The sequence below is a fragment of the Hemicordylus capensis genome, chromosome 1, assembly GCF_027244095.1.
Source record: "Hemicordylus capensis ecotype Gifberg chromosome 1, rHemCap1.1.pri, whole genome shotgun sequence".
Taxonomy (NCBI): Eukaryota; Metazoa; Chordata; class Lepidosauria; order Squamata; family Cordylidae; genus Hemicordylus; species Hemicordylus capensis.
The window spans coordinates 72,607,302-72,632,507 of NC_069657.1; the positions used below are offsets into that span (position 1 = coordinate 72,607,302).

At 41.9% G+C, this 25,206-nt stretch overlaps 1 protein-coding gene across 7 annotated transcripts in view; it reads left to right on the forward strand.

Moving 5' to 3' along the window:
* The window catches only part of LOC128333058 (MAX gene-associated protein-like), a 111,545-nt gene that overhangs the window by 66,784 nt on the left and 19,555 nt on the right, over window positions 1-25,206 (forward strand). For 5 of the 7 annotated variants that reach the window (XM_053268112.1, XM_053268121.1, XM_053268095.1 and 2 more), the window contains 8 exons: window positions 804-1,048; window positions 8,949-9,092; window positions 9,370-9,424; window positions 11,524-12,026; window positions 13,479-13,776; window positions 15,178-15,765; window positions 17,402-17,680; window positions 18,563-20,547. In XM_053268112.1, the coding sequence (XP_053124087.1) occupies window positions 804-1,048; window positions 8,949-9,092; window positions 9,370-9,424; window positions 11,524-12,026; window positions 13,479-13,776; window positions 15,178-15,765; window positions 17,402-17,680; window positions 18,563-20,547 (4,097 nt within the window). Of the gene's footprint in view, window positions 1-803; window positions 1,049-8,948; window positions 9,093-9,369; window positions 9,425-11,523; window positions 12,027-13,478; window positions 13,777-14,107; window positions 14,236-15,177; window positions 15,766-17,401; window positions 17,681-18,562; window positions 20,548-25,206 lie in introns of those variants that run through there. The other 2 variants (XR_008310841.1, XM_053268136.1) reach the window with 2 other exon arrangements.

Here is a 25,206-nt window from a genome sequence, read left to right on the forward strand (position 1 = left end):
AAACAAACAAACAAACATGGTGCTGGCCCACCTTTAAATAGCTGTGAGTGTGGAGGCGGGGCTCGGTTGTCATAATGAGCTGCTGCATTCTACTGCGAGGGTCCTGCTCAGGCACAGAACCCTATTCATATGGATGTCAACAGTTCTCTACCAAATCATAAGTTACAGGTGAGCAACCTGTTTTTATTTCATTCTTTCTTTGTTCAAGAGAGCCCGTCTGCTGTACTTTGCTTACCTTGAGGCTACTCTTTCTAGCCATTGACTCATTCTTGCTCTGCCTTCATTTATTATCCAATATCCTCTTTTGTGACTCAAATCTTACTGTGTTCACCTTTTTCTTCTTATCCCCCCCCCTTTTTTTTTTTTGGTCCCCTTGCACTCTTCTCCCTACCTTTTCTCTTTGGAGACAGAACAGTATGGTTGAAGCTGAGAAACAGATTATCAAACCCATCCCTGAACATGCAACTCCCACCTACTATGGCAGATACTGAAATAGTAAATCTGTATTGTAACTATGTATACATACATACATATTTATTTAAAAACACTAGTTGAATTTTCTCCTGCATGCTTGTAAAATCTCCCCTTCTGTTTTCTTTTCTTCTCTTGCTAAGAATTGCAGCCCTTTCCAGACAGATGATTGGCAGGATCTGATACAGTTTCTGCTAGTTCTTATAGGCAGCAAATTCTTTTCCCAGCAAAAATTTTCATATTTATAGTTAGGCAATGTCTGTATGGATATATTTGTTTTAGAGTAGAGCTCTGTCACAGAAAAATCAACTTTTAAAAACCATTTTTCCTAGCCATCTGTGATACGGAACCAGAAAAACCTGTTAAGAACTTCCCTTTATGGGTGAAAGTAGATGGAGAAATGGATCCAGAACCAGTTTATATCCCAACACCATCAGCTGTTGAACCAACAAAACCTGTGATGCCCCCTGTTGCAGAGGTCTTACCTTCTGATAACCAGCCGGCGTCCAGTGAAGTCAAGACTGTGTCCAGTGGAGTCAAGCTAGGGCGAGTGTATACACCCAGACCTAACCCAGTGGTAAGCAAAGAAAATAACTCCTTTTCTTCAAAATTGCCTGAGTACAAGTTAGTTGGCATAAAGGGAAGTTAGGTAAGGTATAGACATTTGTTCTGTAATTTTAAGATAGAAATGAAGAGCAGTTGCAAATGTTTTCTGGCAAGAATTTACCCTTGAGGAACAGGCAGAGTCTCATTAGCAAGTGGGGACCTTTAGGACAAACAAGAGCATGAGGAGTAAGGATTATGAGAGAAAATACTACTTTCACACCTTTCGGGCAGGCAGTCCATAAGGATAGAGGGAAAGGGGGTTGTGTTCAATAGTAAAGAGCAGCTAGAGAACTTCAAAAATAGTTGTTTTGGGGTGATCAAAAATGCTAGCAAATGTGGATAATCCTGGGAATAGAATTTTGAAGAATGATTCGTTTTAAGGTGCCTGCTACTCCAGGCTTCTTGTTTTTGCTCCTGACACCTGCATTGGTCCCAGGGCCCCCTGTTCCCTCATTTGTAGAGCCTGGCATTGACAGCCCTTGCTCCAACACAGCTCCCTCCCATGCCTCATGCAGAGCTTCTTTCGCATGCCCTTCTCCCAGGCGGAGCCCAGCTGCATCTGAAGTGGATGATCTGTATTCCCCTGTGTATCGGGTCTCCTGTCATCAGTCCTCTTGGGACTGATGCTGCGCTGCCTCTCCTGGAATGCATTGGTGCTTTCAACCCTATACTGACCAGTACTCCCCATCATCGTGCTCCTCTGACAGATGTGTCCTCTATGTTGGAGCCCATGGATGCTGCTATGGACACTTGTATGACTCCGATGGTTACAGATGTCGCTGCCATTATTCATGCTTCTCTTATGACAGGGCCTGCTGGTCCAGATCCCATTCAGGGTCCCTTTCTTCAAGACATAGGCACCATTCCTTCCAGGTGTCACACTCCACTGCACCAGGTGCGGGAGGACAGACCGAGAGCTCCTTTGACCTTGGCCAAACCCCTCAACCGCTGCCACCATCACCGCTGCAGTGCCTTCTTGCGCTGTCTCTACAGCCAGGCCACCCAATAACCAGCTGCAGGTGGTCTCTTTGGATGTGATTGACCCACTTCCACCAACTCAGACTCTTCACTCCTTGGATTCAAGTTCAGATGCTGGCAACAACCCTGATGTTTTGGATGCGCCAGAGATGGCCTCGGGCGCTACTCCTCCAGATTGAGTTGAGGACCCCAAGCCCCCCATCCTTTCTGAGGACCTGAGCTCCTTCACTGAACAAGTCTCAAGGATGTCCTCTGCCCTGGGGCTACAGGTGCAGGACCAGCCTAAGCCTTCTTTGAACCCCATCTTTGATCTGATTGATCTTAACACCCACACGGCTGCTGCCTTGCTTGACATTACCCATTCTTAGGAAAAGCCTTCTTCTATTACTCCAACAGCTTAAAAGATTGATAATTATTACAAGGTGCAATTAACGGATTGCACTTGCCTCCAGAAGCATCCAACTCCCAACTCTGTCATGGTTGAGGCTGCACAAGCTAGATCCCGCAACCGTGCTCTCTCTGCCCCTGTTGACCGGGCAGGAAACATGAGTCCATTGGCTGGTGCCTTTATTCAAACATTTTTCTATTGCTCAAAATAGCCAATTACCAGGCATGTATGTTGTGCTACAACCATCTCCTGTGGGAGAAGCTGTCACCTCTCCTTCAACTCTTTCCCAGGAACAGAAATACTGGGCTCTTGACCTACATGAGGCCTTCTGCCTCAGTAAACAATTGTTACATACTTCCCAACACACCACTGACTCAGCAGCCAGGTCTGTGGCCAGCTCTATAATTCTACGGAGACATGCATGGCTGCGCTTCTCTGACCCCATGCCAGAAGCCAGAACGAGGATTAAGGACCTGCCCTTCAATGGCCAGGCTCTCTTTGGCCCCAGGACAGATGACATGCTGGAGTGGGTCCAAAAACTCAACACCACTGCTTGATCATGTTAAATCGGAGGAGAGCTTTTTTGCTGGTGCGGTTTAATGCCTTGCCTTCTGCCGTTTTGGATGGCAGATTTAAGGGGATACAACTAAGAAACCAGTTATGTCCATGTGGTTTGGGTGACATTGAGTCCATCTTATATGCTCTCTTACACTGTGCATATTATAGGGACATTTGTACTATCTGGATCGAACCATTCTTTAAAAATAGGCCAGGTCAAACAGAAGAGTATTACTTTCCCTATCTTTTGGCGGATCAACATGCACTTGTCACAGCAGGGACAGCAAGATTCTGTGTGGCAGCCTGTAAACTGAGACGGGAGCAACTGAATAGTTGTAACTGAGATTTTTGTATACCCTGGTGCTTTATTTAGTTTTACTGCTTTGATTTTGTTTTGTTTTATGCTGATTTGTATTTTGGTGTGTTTGTTGACTGTTCACTGATTGTAATAAATTATTACTTTAAAATGTTAAAATAATTATTTTTAAAATATTGTTTTAAAATTTTTAAATTGTTGTAATGTTTTAAACTTTTTGTTTTTGTTTTAACTAATGTTTTACTTTCTGTTTTTATTTTGTTGTAAACTGCCCAGAGACATAGGTTGGGGGCGGTATAAAAATGTTTAAATAAATAAATAGAAATAATACTCAACACCACTGCTCGCTCCATGAGCTGGTCCTCTAATTCCTCCTCAGCACCCACCAGATATAATAGAACCCATAGGTTCCAGTGTCTTCACTCTTCGAGATCCTCTTCTGTCTCCGCAGGACCACTCCCTTTATCAGCACAAGTTTCCACACTATAGGAAGAACCCTTTCAGTAATCCAAGTCTGGATCTACCTCGTACCATAAACGGGTGTGACTATCTCCAGCCCCCGGGACGCAGCTGCATCCATATCTGGATGTGTGGAAGAGCATCACTTCAGACAACTGGGTTCTTTCTGTTATAGGTTTGGGCTACAGTATAGAATTTGTAGAGTGTCCTCCATATTCTGATTGCAGGATCACCTTTCCAACCTCAGTTCTTTGGGACAAAATCCACGCCTTGTTTGAAAAAGGGGCTATAGAACCCATCCCTCCCAATCTCACAGGTGTCTTCTACTCTCCTTATTTTTCCATCTCAAAAAGAGATGGTGGCCTATGTCACATCATGGATCTCCCAGGCTTTAAATGGTTTCATTGCTTACAAAAGGTTTTGCATGCTTACCATCTCGGAGATCCTCTCCCTGCTGGAGAGAAGGATGTGGTTAGTCTCTAAAGATCTTGAGGACGCTTACTACCACTTAACTATCTGCCCACAACACAGGAAGTACCACCACTTCCAGATCTGCTCAGAAAGATTTCAGTTCAGAGCATGCCCTTTGGTGTGTCCTATGCTCCAAGGGTCTACACAAAGTGTATGACAGTAGTTACTGGCAACCTGCAGCAACTGGAAGCCCATATTTTCCCATTTTTGGACAATTGGCTCCTGGTCGCCAAGTCACACACTGCCCTATGTGAACATCTCGCCCTGATCCTGGACTGACTTTGGCTCCTGGGCTTCCAGGTCAATTGCGAAAAGTCTCCAAGTTTCATATAGTTTCTAGGCATGGTGTTTGATTTTGTTTAAGCTGTTATCTACCTTCCTTCAGAATACATAGCACACATAAGATCTCTGGTGACCTTGCTCTGCAATTTGCCCCAGCACATTGCAAGCGACATCAAACGCATGCTGGGTTTCATGGTTTCTGACACAATCGCACCCATCTCTGTATGCATCCACTTCAACACTGGTTCCTCTATGCCTTTGATCCTCAAAGAGACTCACAGTGGTGGACCCTTCACGTTCCCTTTGTGGTTTGCCAGTCCCTTTGTTGGTGGGCATCTTGCACCAACCTTTCCAGGACCCCGCCCGTCCACGCACTGAGTCTGCAAATCTACCTGACCTTGGACGCATCAGACACAGGTTGGGATGTCCATCTCTACAAGGTCCAGCTCAATGGCCATTGGTTGCATCAGGAGTCTTCCCATCACATAAATTACCGGAAACTCCTGGAGGTTTACAAAGTCCTGAAAGGCTTCCAGCATGGCCAGGTGGTGACATGAAAGCATATATAAACCATCAAGGAGGCTAGACTCTCTACTGCATGTGTGGGAGTAGGTCCTCCTTTGTGCCTACCTGTCTGCAGTCCATATTCAAGGCAGTACTAATGTCCAGGGAGATCATCTCAGCAGGACTCCCTCATCATCTCATGTGGAAGCTTGACCCTGCTACGCTTCTCTGAATCTTCAGGCTGTGGGGCACACATCAGATAAATTTATTTGTAAGTCCTGAGAACCACCAGTGAGGGCGATTCTGCTCTAGAGCATGGATGGGCAGGGGATCTATGGGGGATGCCTTCGCGAGAACATGGGATGATCAATATGAGTACCTGTTTCCGTGATCCCGCTAATTCCATGGATCCTGCAAAAAATACAGATAGACATGACACACTGCATTTTGATAGCCTCTTGTTGGCTGAGGCACCATTAGTTCCCTCACCTTGTACAACTTTGAGAGGGAACTTCCTTTTACTGCCTTACCATCCGAATCTGCTTAAAACCAGGGCTCTCTTCTCCACCCAGACATTGCCTTCCTATACCTGATAGCCTGGAGGATTTGTCCATCTGGCCCCCGTGTCTTGCAACCATCCTCTCTGCATCCAGAAAGCCATCCACTTTCAAGTCCTATGCGGCAAAATGGAAATGTTTTACACTTTTCTCCAAGTGGCCACGGCTCTCAAAACCCGACTTCGGCCTCATTGCCCCTGAATTTCCATGCTGACAAGGTCACACTCCATCTGGATATTTCCTTCGACCTGAAGATCATCTTCTCCTTTCATAGGTTGCAACTGATTACTCTCTCAGTCTCCCCCCCCCCAGTTTTTCTGTGGTCAAAGAGATGCTGGCATACGCTAGATGTCCACAGGGCCTTGGCCTTTTACATGGACAGGACTTCATTATTTAGATCCTCTCCTTCTTTTTTTTCATCACCTATGGTGAACCCAATAAGCCTTCTCTCATCAAATTGGCATATCAGCGAATGGGTCTGCAACCATCAGTTATGGTTTATTGAACCCCTGCGCTGACTACATCCACAGCCTTCGAAATGGGCTTGCCCCTGGACTCTCATCTGCAGGACTGCCACATGGGCTACTCCCTTCTCCTTCTTTAAGCACAATGGTTTAGATAGGAACATAGGAAACTGCCATATATTGAGTCAGACCATTGGTCTATCTAGCTCAGTATTGTCTTCACAGACTGACAGCGGCTTCTCCAAGGTTGCAGGCAGGAATCTCTCTCAGCCCTATTCTTGGAGAAGTCAGAGAGGGAACTTGAAACCTTCTGCTCTTCCCAGAGCGGCTTCATCCCCTGAGGGGAATATCCTGCAGTGCTCACACATCAAGTCTCCCATTCATATGCAACCAGGGCAGACCCTGCTTAGCTATGGGGACAAGTCATGCTTGCTACCACAAGACCAGCTCTTCTCTCCAATGTCCATGCTAAGAGCAATGCTGCTTTTGGATGTGCAGTTTTGCGGTCCATTTTCTCATGACCTCTGATTTTTTTTTTCCTTTGCTGAGGTTACCCTATGAGAGTCTCTGCTTTCTGACCTCCAGTTATGTAAACTTGTGGTTCACCCATTTGTGTGATGGACAGAGACCTTTAGAAGACGTTTGGCTGCTTACCTGTAATTAGGGTGGTTCTAGTCGTCATCTATCCATTCACACTGCTGCCCACCCTCCCTGCAGCAGAGCGTGTCTCATAAGCAGTGGACTCCTTAACTGAGGAGGTAAGGGATATTCAGGTGACCTCATGCGTGCTGCTGAGGAGGGACCATCAATTAGGTGTGAGGAAAAGGTAACTTGCAAACTCCTGACTAGGCCTTCACATTTCAGCTGAAGCCTATTCATGTGAATGGACAGTTGACCACCAGAAGAACCCCAGTTACAGTTAAGCAGCTGAAGTTTTAGCATTTGACATTTCATTTGTAGTAAAATGATGCACAAAAACATATTGAACAGATTCCTAGCTGCTAATACTGGAAATCCGTATGTTAAATAGGACATTAGTGTTGTATATTTTGATGGTGGGGAGCACTGAATTGGCAGCATACATGAGTGAAAAATGAAGTACTAGCTGGGCTCTTTGGTATCTTATAACATTCTTTGAATTGAAGCTGTTCTCTTTCATTCTGAAAAAAATACATCTTTGGGATACAATTTGTTTTTTTGCGGGTGTCTCAAAAATACAATACCTTGGCACACGTGGTCTCAGCAATCACATTTTCACGTATCCATAGTTGGGCAATTGACACCTAACCTTGGTATTTACGGGGGAGAGAGACAATTTTTGCATATCTTCCAGGGATAGTTGTTTTGTGGCTTATTTGTGTGAAGTATTAATTTTCTATGGTTTTTTATGGGAAAATAGTCAAATACTGGCATTGCTGGACAGTTGGGAACCCACAGAGCATGATAGGGCACTCCCCCCACCATTTCTGCTATCTTTAGCCCTTTTCCACCTATGTTTTGCTGCCTCAGGAACCTAACCCCCCCCATTCTCATTGCCCTAATGCCCCGTTATCCATGTTTTTTAACCTGTGGGAATAGAACCCCTGTGGGAGTTCCCTGTGAGAATGGAACACCTGTACATAATAACTTCAGAAAATGTTTTGAAACATCAAATATAGTCAGCCTACCATGTTCCTTACTGGTTATGGCTACATACAAATTAGTGTTGCAGTAATGCTGTTGTACTAGTACACGGCTGCTCAACTTTGGCCCTCCAGCTGTTTTTGGACTACAGCTCCCGTAATCCCCAACCACAGTGGCCAACAGTAAGGTATTATGGGAGCTGTAAGCCAACATCTGCAGGAGGGCCGAAGTTGAGCAGCCCTGTACTAGTACATGGATGTTGGGGGGGTGGGGAGAAATATCTGTTTCAGGCTAGTTTTTGAACTAGTGGAAAATGTTGATAAGTAGCACAATACATTGCATGGCTTTGTATCCATTGCAGAAAAGTTTTTCCACTAGCTTCACAAACTTAAGTACATGCCATTTCTCTTTGCACTAGCACAACACTAGTCTGGATGTTAGCCAATATTTATACTTGTATATGAAAAATAACTTTAATTCAAAACTGGCAGGATCAACAAAAAATTAAGTCAAACTCATCAGTACTATTTACTCTGTTAGTAAAACTATTTAATCTGTTAAATGAAGATCTGAAGTGTGGCAACACACTGAAGTCTTTGTCCCATAACATCATTTCTTTACACAGAGGGAAATATTCTTGGAAGCAGTATAATTTTTACCTTTGAAAGTAGCTGTTCCCTTTGGCATTTGGGTCATGGGGTTAGGGATACTTAAACCCCAAAACGTGCCTTGAGGGCACTTTTTCTATCAAAAGTTTTGATGGTCACCTTTTCAAAGTTACATCACTGAGTCATCCCTATTGTGATGGAGGCTGCTGTTGCACTTGTCTTATCTGCTTTCCCTTCCTGGCCTAATTGCTTCATTAGCAACAGGTGTTATCTCTCTTGTGAGAGGATTAGGGGAATTTTTAGAGTTCATTCCAAGTCCGAAATGACCTTGGGCATCAGACAACTCACAATAATTAGTTCTGGAGTCTGCTTAGCCGGAGCCCCCTCATAGAAAGAGGAAGTGTGAAACTAATCCCCTTTCCAATTTGTGTTGCTGGTATTCAAATATAGGGGCAACCAGTCCACTGCCAGCTAAGCAGCTTGTCCCCATGTATCATATAAACTGGAAGCTCACATTGCAGTGCAGCTCCTGAGCATACCAAAAGTGCAATCTCCAAGCCTGGAGATGCACTGTAAACAGGGAGGTTTCTGGGAGCCTGGCAGAACAAGCTCAGCTGGTAACAACACTTTAAAAATTTGAATCCTGCTTATTTTTATTTATAGATTCAAGAGGAGGATAAGGACCCTGTCTATTTGTATTTTGAAAGTATGATGACCTGTGCTCGTGTTCGAATATATGACCGCAAGGTAGAGGAGAAAAAGCAACAGCAAAAGTGCTCATGGAATTCTGAAAAATATGTTGAAAAGGTAAGATTCTATTATCTCAATTTCCTTTATTAATATATTCTCCCAGTAGGAGTAGCATAAGCTGTAGAATTTTGCCATTGGCATGTTTAAGTGCCTCTTCAGAAATAAAGCATTCTGTGTTGGGGAAATTTTAAGTTTTATTTCTCACTCCTCTGAATTTGAATCCTGGGGTTTGAAATCTGTTTTCAAATATATAGTATTCTTGGAAATGTGGTTCACTCTTTTCAGTTTGGTTACTTTTCATATTTGTTACTTACCTTGTCTTTCTCATTCCCAGGAACATGTTTCTGAACCTCAGCTTCTTAGAATGGAAGAGCATAAAGAATCTGGAAGTAAGATTAAAAATATATGTATGTATGTATTTAATTTATATACCACCCTACAGGTGAAACTCGGAAAATTAGAATATTGTGCAAAAGTCCATTAATTTCAGTAATGCAAATTAAAAGGTGAAACTGATATATGAGACAGACGCATTACATGCAAAGCGAGATAAGTCAAGCCTTAATTTGTTATCATTGTGATGATCATGGCGTACAGCTCATGAAAACCCCAAATCCACAATCCCAGAAAATTAGAATATTACATGGAACCAAGAAGACAAGGATTGTAGAATAGAACAATATCGGACCTCTGAAAAGTATAAGCATGCATATGTATTCAGTACTTGGTTTGGGCCCCTTTTGCAGCAATTACTGCCTCAATGCGGCGTGGCATGGATGCTATCAGCCTGTGGCACTGATGAGGTATTATGGAAGACCAGGATGCTTCATTAGCGGCCTTCAGCTCTTCTGCATTGTTTGGTCTCATGTCTCTCATCCTTCTCTTGGCAATGCCCCATAGATTCTCTATGGGGTCAGATCAGGCGAGTTTGCTGGCCAATCAAGCACAGTACACTGTATACTTTTCAGAGGTCTGATATTGTTCTATTCTACAATCCTTGTCTTCTTGGTTCCATGTAATATTCTAATTTTCTGAGATTGTGGATTTGGGGTTTTCATGAGCTGTACGCCATGATCATCACAATTATAACAAATTAAGGCTTGACTTATCTCGCTTTGCATGTAATGCGTCTGTCTCATATATCAGTTTCACCTTTTAATTTGCATTACTGAAATTAATGGACTTTTGCACGATATTCTAATTTTCCGAGTTTCACCTGTATATAAGATCTCAGGGTGGTTTACAATTTAAACAAACAGCAACCAAAACCTAATCATATAAAACGGATTAAAATTACCATAACTTTAAAACAGAAACTAAAAGCACAAGATAATATTAGTTTAGCAATAGCAATAGCACTTACATTTATATACCGCTCTATAGCTGGAAGCTCTCTAAGCAGTTTACAATGATTTAGCATATTGCCCCCCAACATTCTGGGTACTCATCTTGAAGTTTATCTTGAAGTAGTCCTTGCATCAGTCCTGTAGGGTAGGTAAGCACAATCCACATATTAGAGCTGAGTCTGAGAGGAAGTAGCTGGCTTTAAGGCAATCTAGTGAGTTCATGGCAGAGGCAAGATTTGCATTAAGGAAGTCTTTTTCTCCCCACAGCTCCCACTGTTAGCAACTACACTATATCAGCACCAGAACGGACCAGGAAGAGCTGTTGCTTTGTTCTGATACTTCCCTATTTGTGCTTTTAGGAGGGTGTCCAATCCGATTGCTGGATTAATACCCCAAATATTTGTCCACAGTAGTGGGCTGCTCACACTCAGCTGAGTTTGAGGATCTACATGTACTCACTTGCAAAATGCATATTGATACTTAGTTGGGGCAGGGTCAGAATGTAGCGAGAGTTTAGAAGTGGAGGGTTGAAGTTTAAAAACGTATAAGAGGGTTTAATAGGTAACAACTGGGTTTAGCAATAGCAATAGCACTTACATTTATATACCGCTGTGTAGCCGGAGCTCTCTAAGCGGTTTACAATGATTTAGCATATTGCCCCCAACATTCTCGGTACTGGGTAATTGTTTAGTAGGTAACAATTAAATTTCTGGGTCTAACTACTGTTATCATATATTGGTATCAGTGTTAAACATCTCTGGTGCTAAGAAAGGATCCTGGTAATCCAGGATCTGTTGCCACGTTGGGTTCAGCAAAATGGAGCAATTAAACAGGAACATTATGCCTGTACCTGCTCAAGGTGATACATTTTATACATCATAGTTGTGTTGCTCTTCAAATCAGGATTGCTGGGGACTTGATAGGAAACGATAAAATAAAAAACCAAGCATTATCCGGTGTAGGGGCTAGCTAGATATTACAGAACAATATTATATATGCCTGCTGGCTGTAGGTGATGCTATGAGCTTAGTTTACTTGAGTTCCTTTGCTGGTAGTACAAAGTGGGGATAATTTTTTTTTAAAGTTTAATGTTATTGCAATTAGTTGCAATATTGCAGCAACCCGTTTTCATTCTTTCCCAGATAAAAGCTGGTGGTTTTCCTGTAGTGCAGAGGATCCATCCACTTCCTATGTACATCACATCACTCCAGGTGGGACAATGAAACTAATTGAGATTGTTTCTGATTGCAACTGGGAGGAGGATCGCGATGAGATCTTGAATACCTTATCACAGCACATCAAGAGTAAGATGCCAAAGTCCCTCAAAGTAGGAAATTTTGCTATTGAACTAGAATCTGAGGGCAAAACCTGGGATGAGAAGAATACACCCATCTATTCTTCCCGAGTGAAAATCTCCATGTCATCTTGCCAAAACAAGGGTGAAAAGGCTCACATCTCTGTTTCAGAAACTCCTAATAATAGCATCTCACCATGTAAAACCACAGAAAAAATAACCTCCTTAACCCCTGGCATGTTACGAGATCAGAGGAAGAAAGGCTTACCTTTTTATGCTGGACTTTCTCATGCAGGAAAGCTGACTGCCTATACATGCAAATCTGATTTGAATCCCTCATTTTTGATTCAGGTGGGTTTCTCTGGGTTTGCTATTAAAATTATATTTCTTCCTATGTTCTTGACTATTTTAGGACAATAACTGGATTTGTAATATGTAACAGCTCTTTGCCTTTTGGTAGCTCTACAGCACTGCAGCTTTTGCAAAGAGATCAGAGGTGTTTGCCATTTCAAAAAGTCGGGCGGTCAGATATTGTTGTTTAGGAGATGGCAAGTATTTGTGCTGCTAAGCTATCCTCCTTTATTATGTTCAAGAATTCCTCATTCTCGTAAGCTTTTATGTGAAGCAAGTACCAAGCAAAGTTTCTATAGCCTTTGAAATAGTTGAGTTCAGTATATCGTGTCTTATTCAAATGAACAGCTCCTCACAAGTGGGCAGCTGTCAAGTGAACGAATTTAGTGGTTATGAGCATACTTACCAGGAGTAAGCCACATTGAACACAGTGGTTTTTATTTGAGTAAATATGCATAGGATTGCAGTGCTGATCTTCTCTTTGCCATACAGGTACTTAAAGCTGATCACTTATTTTTAGGCCAGATATCCACATCTGGTCACAATATCAGAAAACTTTAAAGGAATTGATACAAATGTGTCACTCTGCATCAGTTTTGTGATTCTAGAAAAATGTCAGACAGCTGGGTACCATTCCGTAGTCATTCACAGGTTTACTGTGTGACTGTTGTAAAAGTAAAGTGTGCCGTCAAGTTGGTGTCGACTGCTGGTGACCACAGAGCCCTGTGATTGTCTTAGATAGAATACAGGAGGGGTTTACCACTGCCTCCTCCCGTGCAGTATGAGATGATGCCTTTCAGCATCTTCCTATATTGCTTCTGCCCAATATAGGTGCAGGGATTCACACAGGCAACCTCTGGCTTGCTAGTTAAGTCATTTCCCGCTGCGCCATTAGGTGGCTCATGACTGGTGTAGCCACATGGAATAGTGGTCATTTGTGGTCTCCAGCTACATAAGGCCAACATTGCCGCTAGTGCCCCCTCCCCCTGCTTGAAAATCCAAGGAAGCAGGCAGGGCTGTTGACAGCTTTTCCACACATGCTGCAGGATAAGCTTCTAAGAAGTTGCTGCCAGTTTTTAACAAATAACAGCCGAGCAAGACTATTACATGGCAGCTTTGATAAACTCTTTTGTTTCTCCTTGAGACGGTTGTTCAATGCCTTTTTATTTGAAGACTAAATAGAAGCATGAATTTGCTTTGCTTTATGATGAAAAGAAAGGAACTGTAATACTTCTCATTCTGGTTATATATTTTTACTGTGCAGATCCTCTGAAATATCTTCACATGAAACATAATGGCCAGGATGTAAAGAACTGAAACTAGTTTATTGAGCCCAAGGGAACTTTAGACTGTGTTTTCCCATATAGCAACTTTGTATATTGCATGACAAATTGCTTTTGAAACTGAACAGAATTTAGGTGTTGACACCCCCCCCCCTTTCCCCCCTTGCAGGTTAATGGTAAAAACTATCCTCAGGCCAAACTGCTTTTGGGACAGATGGGAGCCTTGCATCCAGCTAATCGACTAGCTGCTTATATCACAGGCAGGCTGCGACCAACGGTGCTTGACCTCTCAACAGTTAGTACTGTGATTTCAAAGGTAGCATCCAGTGATAAACTTGCTGCTCGTGAGCCACAGGCAGCTGAAGCATCCACAACAGAAACTCACAAAACACCATTTTCCAGCAGCACTACAGTAGCTTCTACTGGGAAAACCCTATATACTTATGTCCCAGCAAAAAGACGAATAGGTAGGTTGGAACTAGTGCTTGAATTAGAGGCTCACCTAGCTTTTGTGATAGCCCATTCAGCTACTATTCTAGAAGATTATCATAGCTCTCCTGCTTAGATCTGTTCATCATTTTTCTCTTTAGCTATATGCCTGACTGAGGAGAGCAGTTTGGTCTCATCATATAACAGGGCAGTATGATGCTCCTAACCATAAGCTAACATTATGTTTCAAAGGATCAGTCTTGGAGGTTCTAGAATAAGTTTTACAAGAAGTAAAAAGGCAAACACTGTTCAGTTCTTTCAGCTTAATTAAAATGAATTAAGACATTGCTTATCTGTACTTACCCTCAGATTGTGGAATTCCTTCCTGGGGGGACCCATTCCCTCTCCTTGCCTTCTGAAGGCAACTAAAGATTGTTTTATTCTGGTGCACCTCTGAAGAAAAGATGCCATATACCTTCTTCATGTGCATTTTTATGGTGTGTGAAGCAGTATTTTAATTATATGTTTGCATGATAAATCAAGCTGTGTTAATGTTTCAATATTATGTATGAAGGTTGAGGTTATTTATTTATTTTAACAAAAAAGTAGTATAAAAGCATAAAAATGAGTAAATAAAATGTCCTGAGCTCAGTGGACATCAAGCTAACTAAAATGTTGCATTATGTAGTAGTTACTGCCACTCCATCTCAATCTGAAATTGTGATGACCGTGAAAATATCTAACACGAGGAAAGGTTATCTACAAATATCACAGAAGGGGGAAAGGGTTGTTAATAACCTAGATACATGCAATAAAATGAAAAGTTATATATCTCATTGTATTAAAAAGATGGCATCCAGATTAATAGGAATAAACAGACTAAAATTAAAAGTTGACACTTTTGGACACTTCATTGCACAATTGATTAGTACAATTTAGCTTATTAATGTGTATTCGGGTATCCTACTCTGCATATATTGGATTCATAAAGTATATCAGTACTGGTTTTGTTGTATGCATCTAGGTTATGACATTACATTTTTGTAGCAGTGAGAATATCAACAGCAACAGAACCAGCACTGTTTGCTCCCTCCCTTGTAGCCTCAAGGGTTCTCCTTGGAAGGGGATTGAGGAATTCAGCATCGTGACATTGGTGCTATGAGCAATTCATTTCTATTCCTTTGGAATAGAAGGCTGAAAAAATGATGAAGATCTCATGAACTAGCATGACAAAGAAGAAATCTCCCACTGTTCTTATTAGTTTAACATTTTTAAACTATCCAAGTGCAGGTATTTAGCACTCTTAATCAAGAACTGTATTGTTTCCATCAATACACGAATTACTCTACCTATTTGATATGCAGCTAACTGACTAGATTTAACAGAAGACAAAGAGAGGAGCCATTCATATTTTGACCTTTGTATGTCTTTATTTTCAGCTGCTCGGCCATTGGAAAGTGTGCCCTCTCAGTTGGTAATGAGTGCAGTTGGAGCTCTGCAGCAGAAGATTCCTGGAATTAAAAACCCCCAGCCTCTGACAGGACCGCAGAAATTTAATATCAAGTCTACACCCCTCTCTGCTGGGACAACTACAGTTTCTACTACTAATGTAGTAGAAAGTTTCACAGTTTCTACTGCTACTACTGATGGTACTATTCCTGTGGCATTACCTGCTGTAACTACTACTAGCCCTACAGGATGTAATAAAGTTACCTACTCATCTGGTATTGCTCTAGCAAATGCTATTGGAAAACATGAAAATAGCACTGCATCACCCACAGCTACTACAGCTACTGTCACAATTACAAAATCAACTGGAGTAGCTACGCCAGTTGCAACCATTGCTTTTGCTAAGCCCGTAGTAGCTGCATCAGCTGTTACTGTTCCAGTTTCTACAATGTCTCTATCCACGGTCTTGACTACAACTGCATCCATGGCCACATTGACCACACCAACTTCATCAGTAGCCGGCATTCATACTGGATTCTCGGGAACTCAAAAAAGTCCTTTATCAAATCAAAAATCAGGTAAGGCTTCTACTCATGGCCAGTTCCCTCAACAGATAATCGTAGCTGATGCACACACTGACAGCTCAGCTAGTCCAGTGTGCAGGGGGTGGGGGGTGGGAGAGGAATGTCTGATAGACACTGAGAAGTAATCAAGTGGCTTCCCAGGAATACCAGCTGCTCACACTGAAGAACAACAGCTGGCTTATGTTTGGGGAAAGGAGGAAGTGACTGATAACCGGAGTTCCTAGCTAGAGCAGTTCTGCCCAGAAGATTCAAGCTGCTGTCTTTAAGGACCTGCACTTCCCCTCTTTAACCTAATGCCCTAACAGCATAGTGAGTAACATCTGGTCTCTGCCTCGCAGGGGTTCTGATTCAAGCTCTATAGAACCCAGGAAGCCCTCAAAGAGTAACGAAAGACAAGTGGTTATAATGTTGTCTGCCACTACTGTCCTCAGCAACATGATACTGAGGAGTGTTGGATACATTCTAGAGCTCTTTCTAGTTGATGTGGGATGTCAATGAGGCCAGAGATGTTGCTTTTCCAGAAAATTTTCAGTTGACATTCAGAATTTTCCCATGCAACTTCTACTTTATTTGTATAAAACTTGCATTCAGTTTTCTCAAAATATTACTATGCAGTGTTTCCTGATGTCCTAATAGATTGTGACCTAATTTGGTGGTGTTTGGCCTATTTATGTAGTAAAAACTATATTAATGTTCTATACTTTTCCATACGATATCTCTGGTTTTTTGTGTAGCCAAGCTATTTTATTAGCTAAGGGTGGAAATCAGTTAAAAACACTTTAATGTGGTTTAAATCTTAGACTGAAACTAATTCAAAGCTTTATGTGGAAATAATTATTTTTATTGGAATAATCAATAAAACATATATGTACTCTCTTGCACACTTCCTAGGGATAATCACCTGCAAAGCATTCATTACAGCTTTGAAACTGTTGAACTTGCTTAGTATTGCATTGGTATCCATTCACTGTTACTAATGAATTTTATAAAGTGCTGGACATTGGGACTGGCATTGTGCAACTTCTGCTGTGCTGTCACTTGTGCGAGGAAAACATATATTTTTGTTGCATCATCAGATATGGCCCTGAGGTCTGAGCCAGCTCTTAGGGACACCAGATGGGCTTCAGAGGGAATAGGAAATTTGTGAAAATCACTCCTTCCTCTGCTCAAGTTGATAGCACAGCAGTAATTTGGAACTCATAGTGCTGCATGTGCACAATGCTACTCTGAATGTTGCCCAATGAATTTTTAGAAATGGAAAATGTTCCACATTAGAATAAAGTATGGGGGGTGGGGGGATTCCAGCAAGTTTCCAGTTTTGCAAATTTTTCTACTGAAAGATTTCCACACCACATCTCTGGATGAGGCCCAAGAGGTCAAATTCCCACATGAACTAAGTGTGTGCTTTCAACTTCTGCAGTGCAGTGATTTTGTTCTAGATATGTGGGTGTTACTTAGCAGACACACTTATATGAAAAGGGTTCCCTACAGGTAGAAAGTGAGAAATACCCTTATTTAGCAGAAAGGTTTTGTTGTATTAATCTATCTGCTTTTTGTATGATGAAACACATACACACAGTATGAATAAATAAGTGTTGATTAGGAAGAGTGTTATTTCCTAATATTATAGGTGCTACAAGTCCTCCAGGATTGTCTCCTAGAGCAGAGAAACGTATGGGTCCACGGTTGCTTTTGATTCCGGTACATCAGGGTTCTCCTACTTTGAGACCTCCCCAAAACATGCAACTTGCTCCAGGGAAGAAAGTGATTTTGCAGCCCCTAAGGAATCCTGGTGGTGTGAATCTCTACCGTCATCCCAATGGGCAGATTATACAGCTTGTTCCCCTGCATCAATTTCAGCCTGCAGGACTCCAGCCCACTTTACCACCTGTTGTGTTCCGTAATCCAGGTACCTTAGATTGAACAGAGAGAACTTTTTTGTGGGTTGGGAAAAAAGGCTTTCATAATTGTGCATCAATTTTTCTAGCCTCTGTTTTAAAAGAGAGAAATTGTGTTCTGTTACTCCTGTGCATACAAATATTTAGTGGATGATGCTGCCTTTTTCAACTGAGGGAGTGGCTCTAGTGTAAGGGACTTTGCACAATTTTACTAGGTTCAGGATTGACATGATCTTTATTACCCTTTTCAAATCTGGTTTTTTTCCACCTCCCGGGGGGAAAACTTACTCCCAGTTAAAGGTGTTGGTACATTCTACATTGCTATATGCTATATTTCAGTTGTAGTAATAATAATAAAATTTGATTTGTTAACACACACCCCATAACAAATTGTCCTCTGGGCAGCTTACAACACAACACTTGTGTTGTACTTGTGTATTGTGATTTTATAAAATGAAAGTACAGGATTCGCCCTACAATTAGTATATCCTTCCAATTTTATTTGTCTTCTACTAAACATTACTTTAACAAGAATTTTCTTTATTTTCTTTCTTTCTTTCTTTCTTTCTTTCTTTTTGTGGGGGTGGGTAGAATTCATTTCTATTCCCAATGTTATCTCACTTATGCACTGGCTTCTATATTGATTTCTTCCAGCCTTAAAACAAGCAATTTTTTTGAAGCAAAAAAAAAGATCATAATCATATCCAGCCCTATTCATTGGAGATGTGTATTGCTTTTTTATCCCCCTAAACCTTTGTTTTTCTCATCTTGGGCTTGTATAACAAAGTGCATGTTCTTTCAAAACAGATTATACATAGTATAAATCAGCTTATATCAGACAATTTGTAAATTATGTAGTAAGAAATCATAATATTTTTCTTGGTTTATTATAGGATCTGTTGTAGGAATTCGGTTGCCTGGACCTTCAAAGCTTCCTGAAACACCTATAAGTCAGTCCACTTCAGTTTCATCTGCGACCCTAACCACCATGGCTTCTTCAGTATTGCCTGGGCCTCCTACTTTACCCTCACCTCCTACCACGAAGGAGTTGTCTGCACCCTCTTCTGCTCTGCCCACACCCTCTACCATGGAGGCCCCTTTGGTGTTGTCTACACCCTCTTCTGCTCTGACCACACTCCCTACCTCGGAGGCCCCTTTGGTGTTGTCTGCACCCTCTTCTGCTCTGCCCACATCCCCTATCTCGGAGGCCCCTTTGTTATTGCCTGTGCCCCCAATGACTAAAGTTCCTTCTGTGTTGCCTGTTTCCACCATCTCCGAGGCACCTTTGGTATTGCCTGTGCCCCCAAAGACTGAAGTTTGTTCAGTGTTGCCTGTGCCCTGCACCTCTGAGGTGTCTTCCACTTTGCCTACAGCTTCTACCACTGAAGTGCCTTCCACTTCCCCTGTGCTCCCTACCATAAACCAGACACTGCAGCCCATTAAATCTCTGCCTACATCTCTTAGTTCAGCTACTTGCACAACACCTATCGTACCTCCAGTACCAGTTCCTGTTTCACAAGCTAGTACTCTGACTCTGAGAATTTTTCATTCAGGAGTAGAAAGCATTGCTACCAATACAGACTCAAGTTCTAAAATAACATTCAGCACCAATGGACAATCTAATCTAATACCTCTTCAGTCTGGCAGTTTTGCCTTGCTTCAGTTTCCAGGACAGAAGAATATTCCAAGCTCCATTGAGAAACAAGTTGCTTCCCTTAAGGTAAAGAATACCAATCAGAAAGATGATTGTAGTGCTGTTAAGGTAGATGAAAATACATCTTGCTTGCAAGAGATGACAGCCATGGAATTGGAGGTTGCAGCGTCTGATGCAAAACCCAAAGAAAATAAGTTACCTGCAAATCAACCAGAGTCCCATTCTGAAGAAACTATGTATGATAGAAATGATGTTACATCAAAGATAACTGAGAAGGATGCAAAAACTGTGGAGCAGTTATTAAGTGGAGATGCCATATTTCAACCTGACTTGGTTTCATCAGATTGCTCTTCTATCGGTGAGAAACCAACATGCAAGGAAATTGAAGTGGTGACTGAGAAGAAACAGCATGCTAAACTTCCTGAAGATGTCCCAGATGATGTTTCATATAGTTCCAAGACTATTTCCGAGGGATCCAGTCAAACTGCAGTCCTTGCATATGATACTTTAGAAGAGCAGAAAGTCACTATGCAGTTAAGGAGCTCAACTGAAGGACACAAACACTCTGGAGCTGAACAGATGCAGTTGGAAACAGAGGAGGGGGGAATGATTAAACAGTCCCAGAAACTAGGAGATAAGCAAAAGGTACACAAGAACTGTACAGAGATGCTGCTACAAAATACTAAATCTTCTCTGTGGGAGAACCATGATCTGGAACTGCTAGAAGGGAAGAGTACAGAAAAGAGTGACTCTGTGGCAGCTGAAAGGGACCAAGAAGAAATGAAGATCAATAGTGCAAAGAACCAGAACAGTGCACATGGAAACAAGCATGTAGATAGTACTCAAGAGTTCTTACATAAAATAAATACCAATTTTGAGGAGAATTGCAATCCCTCTAGCCATAAAAAAAGTACTATTGGTATTCAGGAAGATAATCAAACTGTTAAGGACAATCTTCTTCATGACAGTAGAACTTGGAACAAAACATCCAAGCAGTCAGCTGCTTTGGAAAACACAAATAGTATTGGTACTGATGAGTATGTGGAGAAACTTGCTAAATGCACAGAACAGAATACACTGAAAACCAGCCATCACACTAAGAATTCTACACCAATTATTGATATTACCATGGACGATGCAGAAAAAGATGAAAGAACTGATGATTCTGCAGATGAGGTTATATCTGGCTGTCAGAGTGAAGATATAGTAAATGTTGAAGAACTGGTGAGTATCTAATTCATTCATGGTAAAATACTGATAAAATAATCTAAGGGTCAAACAACACATGAAGTTAAGCTCATCATTACAGATAGATGAGCTTATTTTTTAACTGTGTGAATAGTAATGATTGAGGGACCCTGCAGATTGAACATCGTAACATAAGAAAAACCCTGCTGAATCAGGCCAAAGGCCCATTTAGTTTAGCATCCTGCTTCATGCAGTGGCCAACAGGTGCATCTTGGAAGCCCACAAGCAGGAAAAAGTCTCTGATGGAAATACACAGCCACCAGTGCCATCGATAGCCCTATACTCCATGAAATGGTATATTTTATTTTAAAAATCATTTAGTTTGTCCATCACCATATCCAACCGCAGCGAATTCCATAGTTACCTACATGTTACATAAAGAAGTACTTACTTTTGTCTGTCCTGAATCTCCCAGCATTTAGCTTTAAAGGATGACTCTGGGTTCTAAAATGAGAGAGGGAGAGAACCTCTCTATTCACTTTATCCACAACATGCATACTTTTATTACACCTCTATCATGCCCTCATCTTACCTTGTTTCTAAACTAGAAAGTCCCAGACGTCCTCATGGAGTTGCTGTACCTCCTGATCATTTTTCTCACTCTACAATATCCCTTTTAAGGTGTGGTAACCAGAACTGTACACAGTATTCCAACTTCAGTCATACCATAGATTTATATAAGGGCGTTACTATATTGGGAGTTTTTTCAACCACTTTCCTAATTATCCCTAGCTTGGAATTAGCCTTTCTCACAGCTGCTGCAAACTGGCTCTGCATTTTCACTGACTTATCCACCACAACCCCAAGTTCCTTTTTCTGGGCAGTCAGTACCAGCTCAAAACCCATCAGAGTCTATGTGAAGTTTTGTTTTGTTGTCCCAATGTGCATAACTTTGCACCAACTTATATTGAACTGCATTTGCCATTTTAATACCCACTCTCTCAGGTAGGAGAGATTCCTCTAGATCTGTTCACAATCCCTTTTTTTTAAACCACCCTGAATAATTTTGTGTCTAGCAAATTTAGCCACCTCACTGCCCACTCCCAATTCTAGTCGTTTATAAACAGGTTGAAAAGCAGTGGTCCCAATATAGATCCTTGAAGGACTCCACTTTGGGATCATGGAGGTGAGGTAGGAGGCTTTTAACCCTGCCCTCTACTATGGTCCCAATACACATTGCTTGCCCCCATAGTCACTAATTTAACAAGGAAAAAAGCTCCCATTGGCACCAATGAGAGCTTTTCCTCCTGTTAAATAATGGGTGCAGGGGGCAATCCAGATCAGGACATGGTGGGACAGGGCTAACCTCCCACCCCCAGTGTGTGTGCCATGATTCTGATTGTCCTGTTTACGCAGTTTGTTTTAAACTCACCAGCTCTAGTATTGGACTTTAAAGCCACATGTATTTCAATACAAAATTATGCACAGGAATGGAAAAATTCCTCAGGGTTTGGTAGGAGAAAAGGATAGACAATGATAGAAAGCATAATCATGGATTAAATGTAGAAAACAGGGTTTTAGTTTAGTGACTTCAGTGTGATCTTACCTCAGAAAACAGGGTTTTAGTTTAGTGACTTCAGTGTGATCTTATCATCTCTCTTCGTAAATTAAAAAAAATGTCTTAACCAGCCATGTCTACAAGGATTTTGGTAACAGCTTTTAAACTTTTTTCTAAAGTATGCAAAACATGCTAGATAAAAAGGGAGGGCAATCAATACACTGTAGTAGCCACGACGGATATGCGGTGTTTACACATGACTGGAGGCAGGGGAGGCTGCTGAGGAAGAGGAGGCGGTGGCCACGGAAGCAGATAGTGGGGTTGCAACAAGGATGCTTTGGCAAGGCTGAGGTCAGGAATCTGTTTTAAGGTAGATTCAGCAGTCTGTGTTTAAGGTGGCCCGCTTCATGCCATGGAGGAGGAGAGGTGGAAGAGGAGCAAGCTGGGGGAAGAGAGCAGCACCGCAGGGCCCTCTAACTGTTGAGAGGCTCCACGCTGCAGACAGGGCACCGAATCAATAGAGCCTCCCCCCCCCAGCTGTATTTAATTGGTTTAGCTGCGGTGTTTCTGCTGAGTTTCTGCAATTTTCCTGCCTTTTTCCCTTACTGCGGCTTTTACACCAAAGCGGCCTTTCTGCCAGAAATTACGGTAGTATTTAATAGCTAAAACAAACTTCCTCCAATTGTTACATTTAATTTAAACCATGGCCTTAGTTTAAACAAATTAAAGTTTGTTTGAAAAAACACCACTAGGTCAGTTGCTATAAGATCTGGTTGCTTTTTCAAAACAAATTAGAAAAGTGGAAAATTGAGACTGAGAGCGGCTTTGTATGAGTTGGCATTAACACCCATCTAGATGATAATAGCCACTGATGTCAACTCCATCATCCAAGTCAACTGTACAAATGCCATTTGCCTCTGTTTTGATGGGTGCTTCAGCATCTAAGCAGTCAAAACCAGATACTAAAGGATGTTACTGAGACTTTCAGTGATTCAAGGCTTAATATGTTGTTGGTTTAAAATTGACACACGTGCAGATCATTGTATGCAATAGGAACAAATGTTTGACAGTTGTGTCGCCACTCTGGATTTGGTGGGGTTGGCGGGGTTATTCCCTCATTCAAATCATTTGGTTGGAGCTTCTGTACAGGATCTTTGAGGTGATCCTTGTTCCCTCACAACTTGGGTTCTGTGCCTGCGAACTAACCCCTAGGGAAGAAATCCAAGCTCCATGAGGTGCTCTTCGGCTACTCCAAATTGTGTACGTGGTGTGACAATTATTTTTGGTGGGAGAGCACTTTTCTCCTCTGTTCCTTCTCGACTGCCTTGCTGTTTCCATTGTGAAGAATTAGTTACGTCTTATTCTAGTTCCTGTGATAGAAAAATCTTTTTTAATTCTTTGGCTGGACAGTTTTATGTCTTATTTGCTGGATTTTACGAATACGACAAATATTTATATACTGCTTTTTCTATTTGGTTCTTATCAGTGATTTCCTGACTTCAACAATAGTCTGCTTTCTGTTTTCTCCTTCGTCTCACCCCTTTCTGTTGTTCTAATGGACATTAAGAAAACATTTTTAAAAGTGTGCCTCTTGTAGGTGTACTTTACTGTCCTCTGTCAAGCATGACAAATGCTTAATCTGCTTAGGTGAAGGACACAACGTAAAATCCTGCAAAATTTGTTTAGTCTTTGTGAGGCAAACTCTGCAAAGCAGATAACGTCATCTCAGAGTGGCACTCTACTGAACTGCTCTCAGACCCCTGACTCCGATGCCAAAATCACCACTTCCATCAACATCAGAAGCATCAAGGTCGGCCGTCAGTTGCCTCTCGGGATCAAGGACGACTTTGGGGGATTCCAGTGCCTCTTCAGGTCCTTCTAACATAGAACAATGAGACTCAACCTTTAAAAAATGGGAAATAGTGGACAAGGATGTTCAATGTTGTCACCTAAACAAACGAAAACATGAGCGGCTGGGCTTGTCGAGTTGCAAATGTCGCCATCAAAACCATCAGCAGCACCGACACTGTTGTTGTTTTTATTTATTTATTTATTTATTTATTTGATTTCTATACTGCCCTTCCAAAAATGGCTCAGGGCAGTTTACACAGAGAAATAACAAACGAATAAGATGGATCCCTGTCCCAAAAGGGCTCACAGTCTAAAAAGAAACATAAGATAGACACCAGCAACAGTCACTGGAGGTACTGTGCTGGGGGTGGATAAGGCCAGCTACTTTCCCCCTGCTAAATAAAGAGAACCACCGCATTATGCCTCTTTGCCAAGTTAGCAGGGGTTAGCAGGGTTGCCAAGTTAGCATTGACGTTGTCAGTGTTGAAATAGACAACAGTCTCGTCCTACTTCCTTATCTTCAACTACTCAGGGAGAACATTGAACATTCAGCCCTTGACTTTGGGCGCACTGCCGATGTCAGCATGGACATCGGTTACGACCTCTACACTGACACTAACATTGATAAATGCCCACATATCTTTGACAAAACTATCAGTATCTACATCGACAGCTACCCGTCCAACATTGACTGTTAGATCTCAACTACATCAGCAAGTAAAAATGACACTCCTGTTAAGAGTGTACTGCAAATCATGTTGCCTATCATAATAGACTTTTCTCCGGACTCTTCTCCAGCTCAATTTGTACATTCAGTATCTCGTAAAGGGCACCTTTCATCCAGAGAGGCTTCTCCATTACCGCAAGAAAAGACTACTTCCAGAAATGTGGAATCTTTAATGGGTTCCACTGCTAGTAGCGTTCCTTGCAAAGGTGACACACACACCCCGGATGCTCTTCATCTTACTCATGGAGAGAGATAGAGAGATCATTCTGCTCCACAATTTGCATCCATGACACGATCGATCCCTGGAGCCAGGCTACATAAGGGTCTCAGATGTCATAAAGATTCTTACTATTTATCCTCTATTGTTTTGTCATATGACTTCAGCGAGTACAGACTGGAAGTCTATGAAGTTTAAAGGTGATCTGGAAAAAGTCCTCGCAACATGGGCTTGCTCCTAAACCCGTGACAGAATCTCCTTTCAAGAGATGAAAAGTTCCTACCGGCCCCTCTGAAAAGGAGGAAAAAATGCATCTCCGGCTCATACTAACCAAGGTAAACT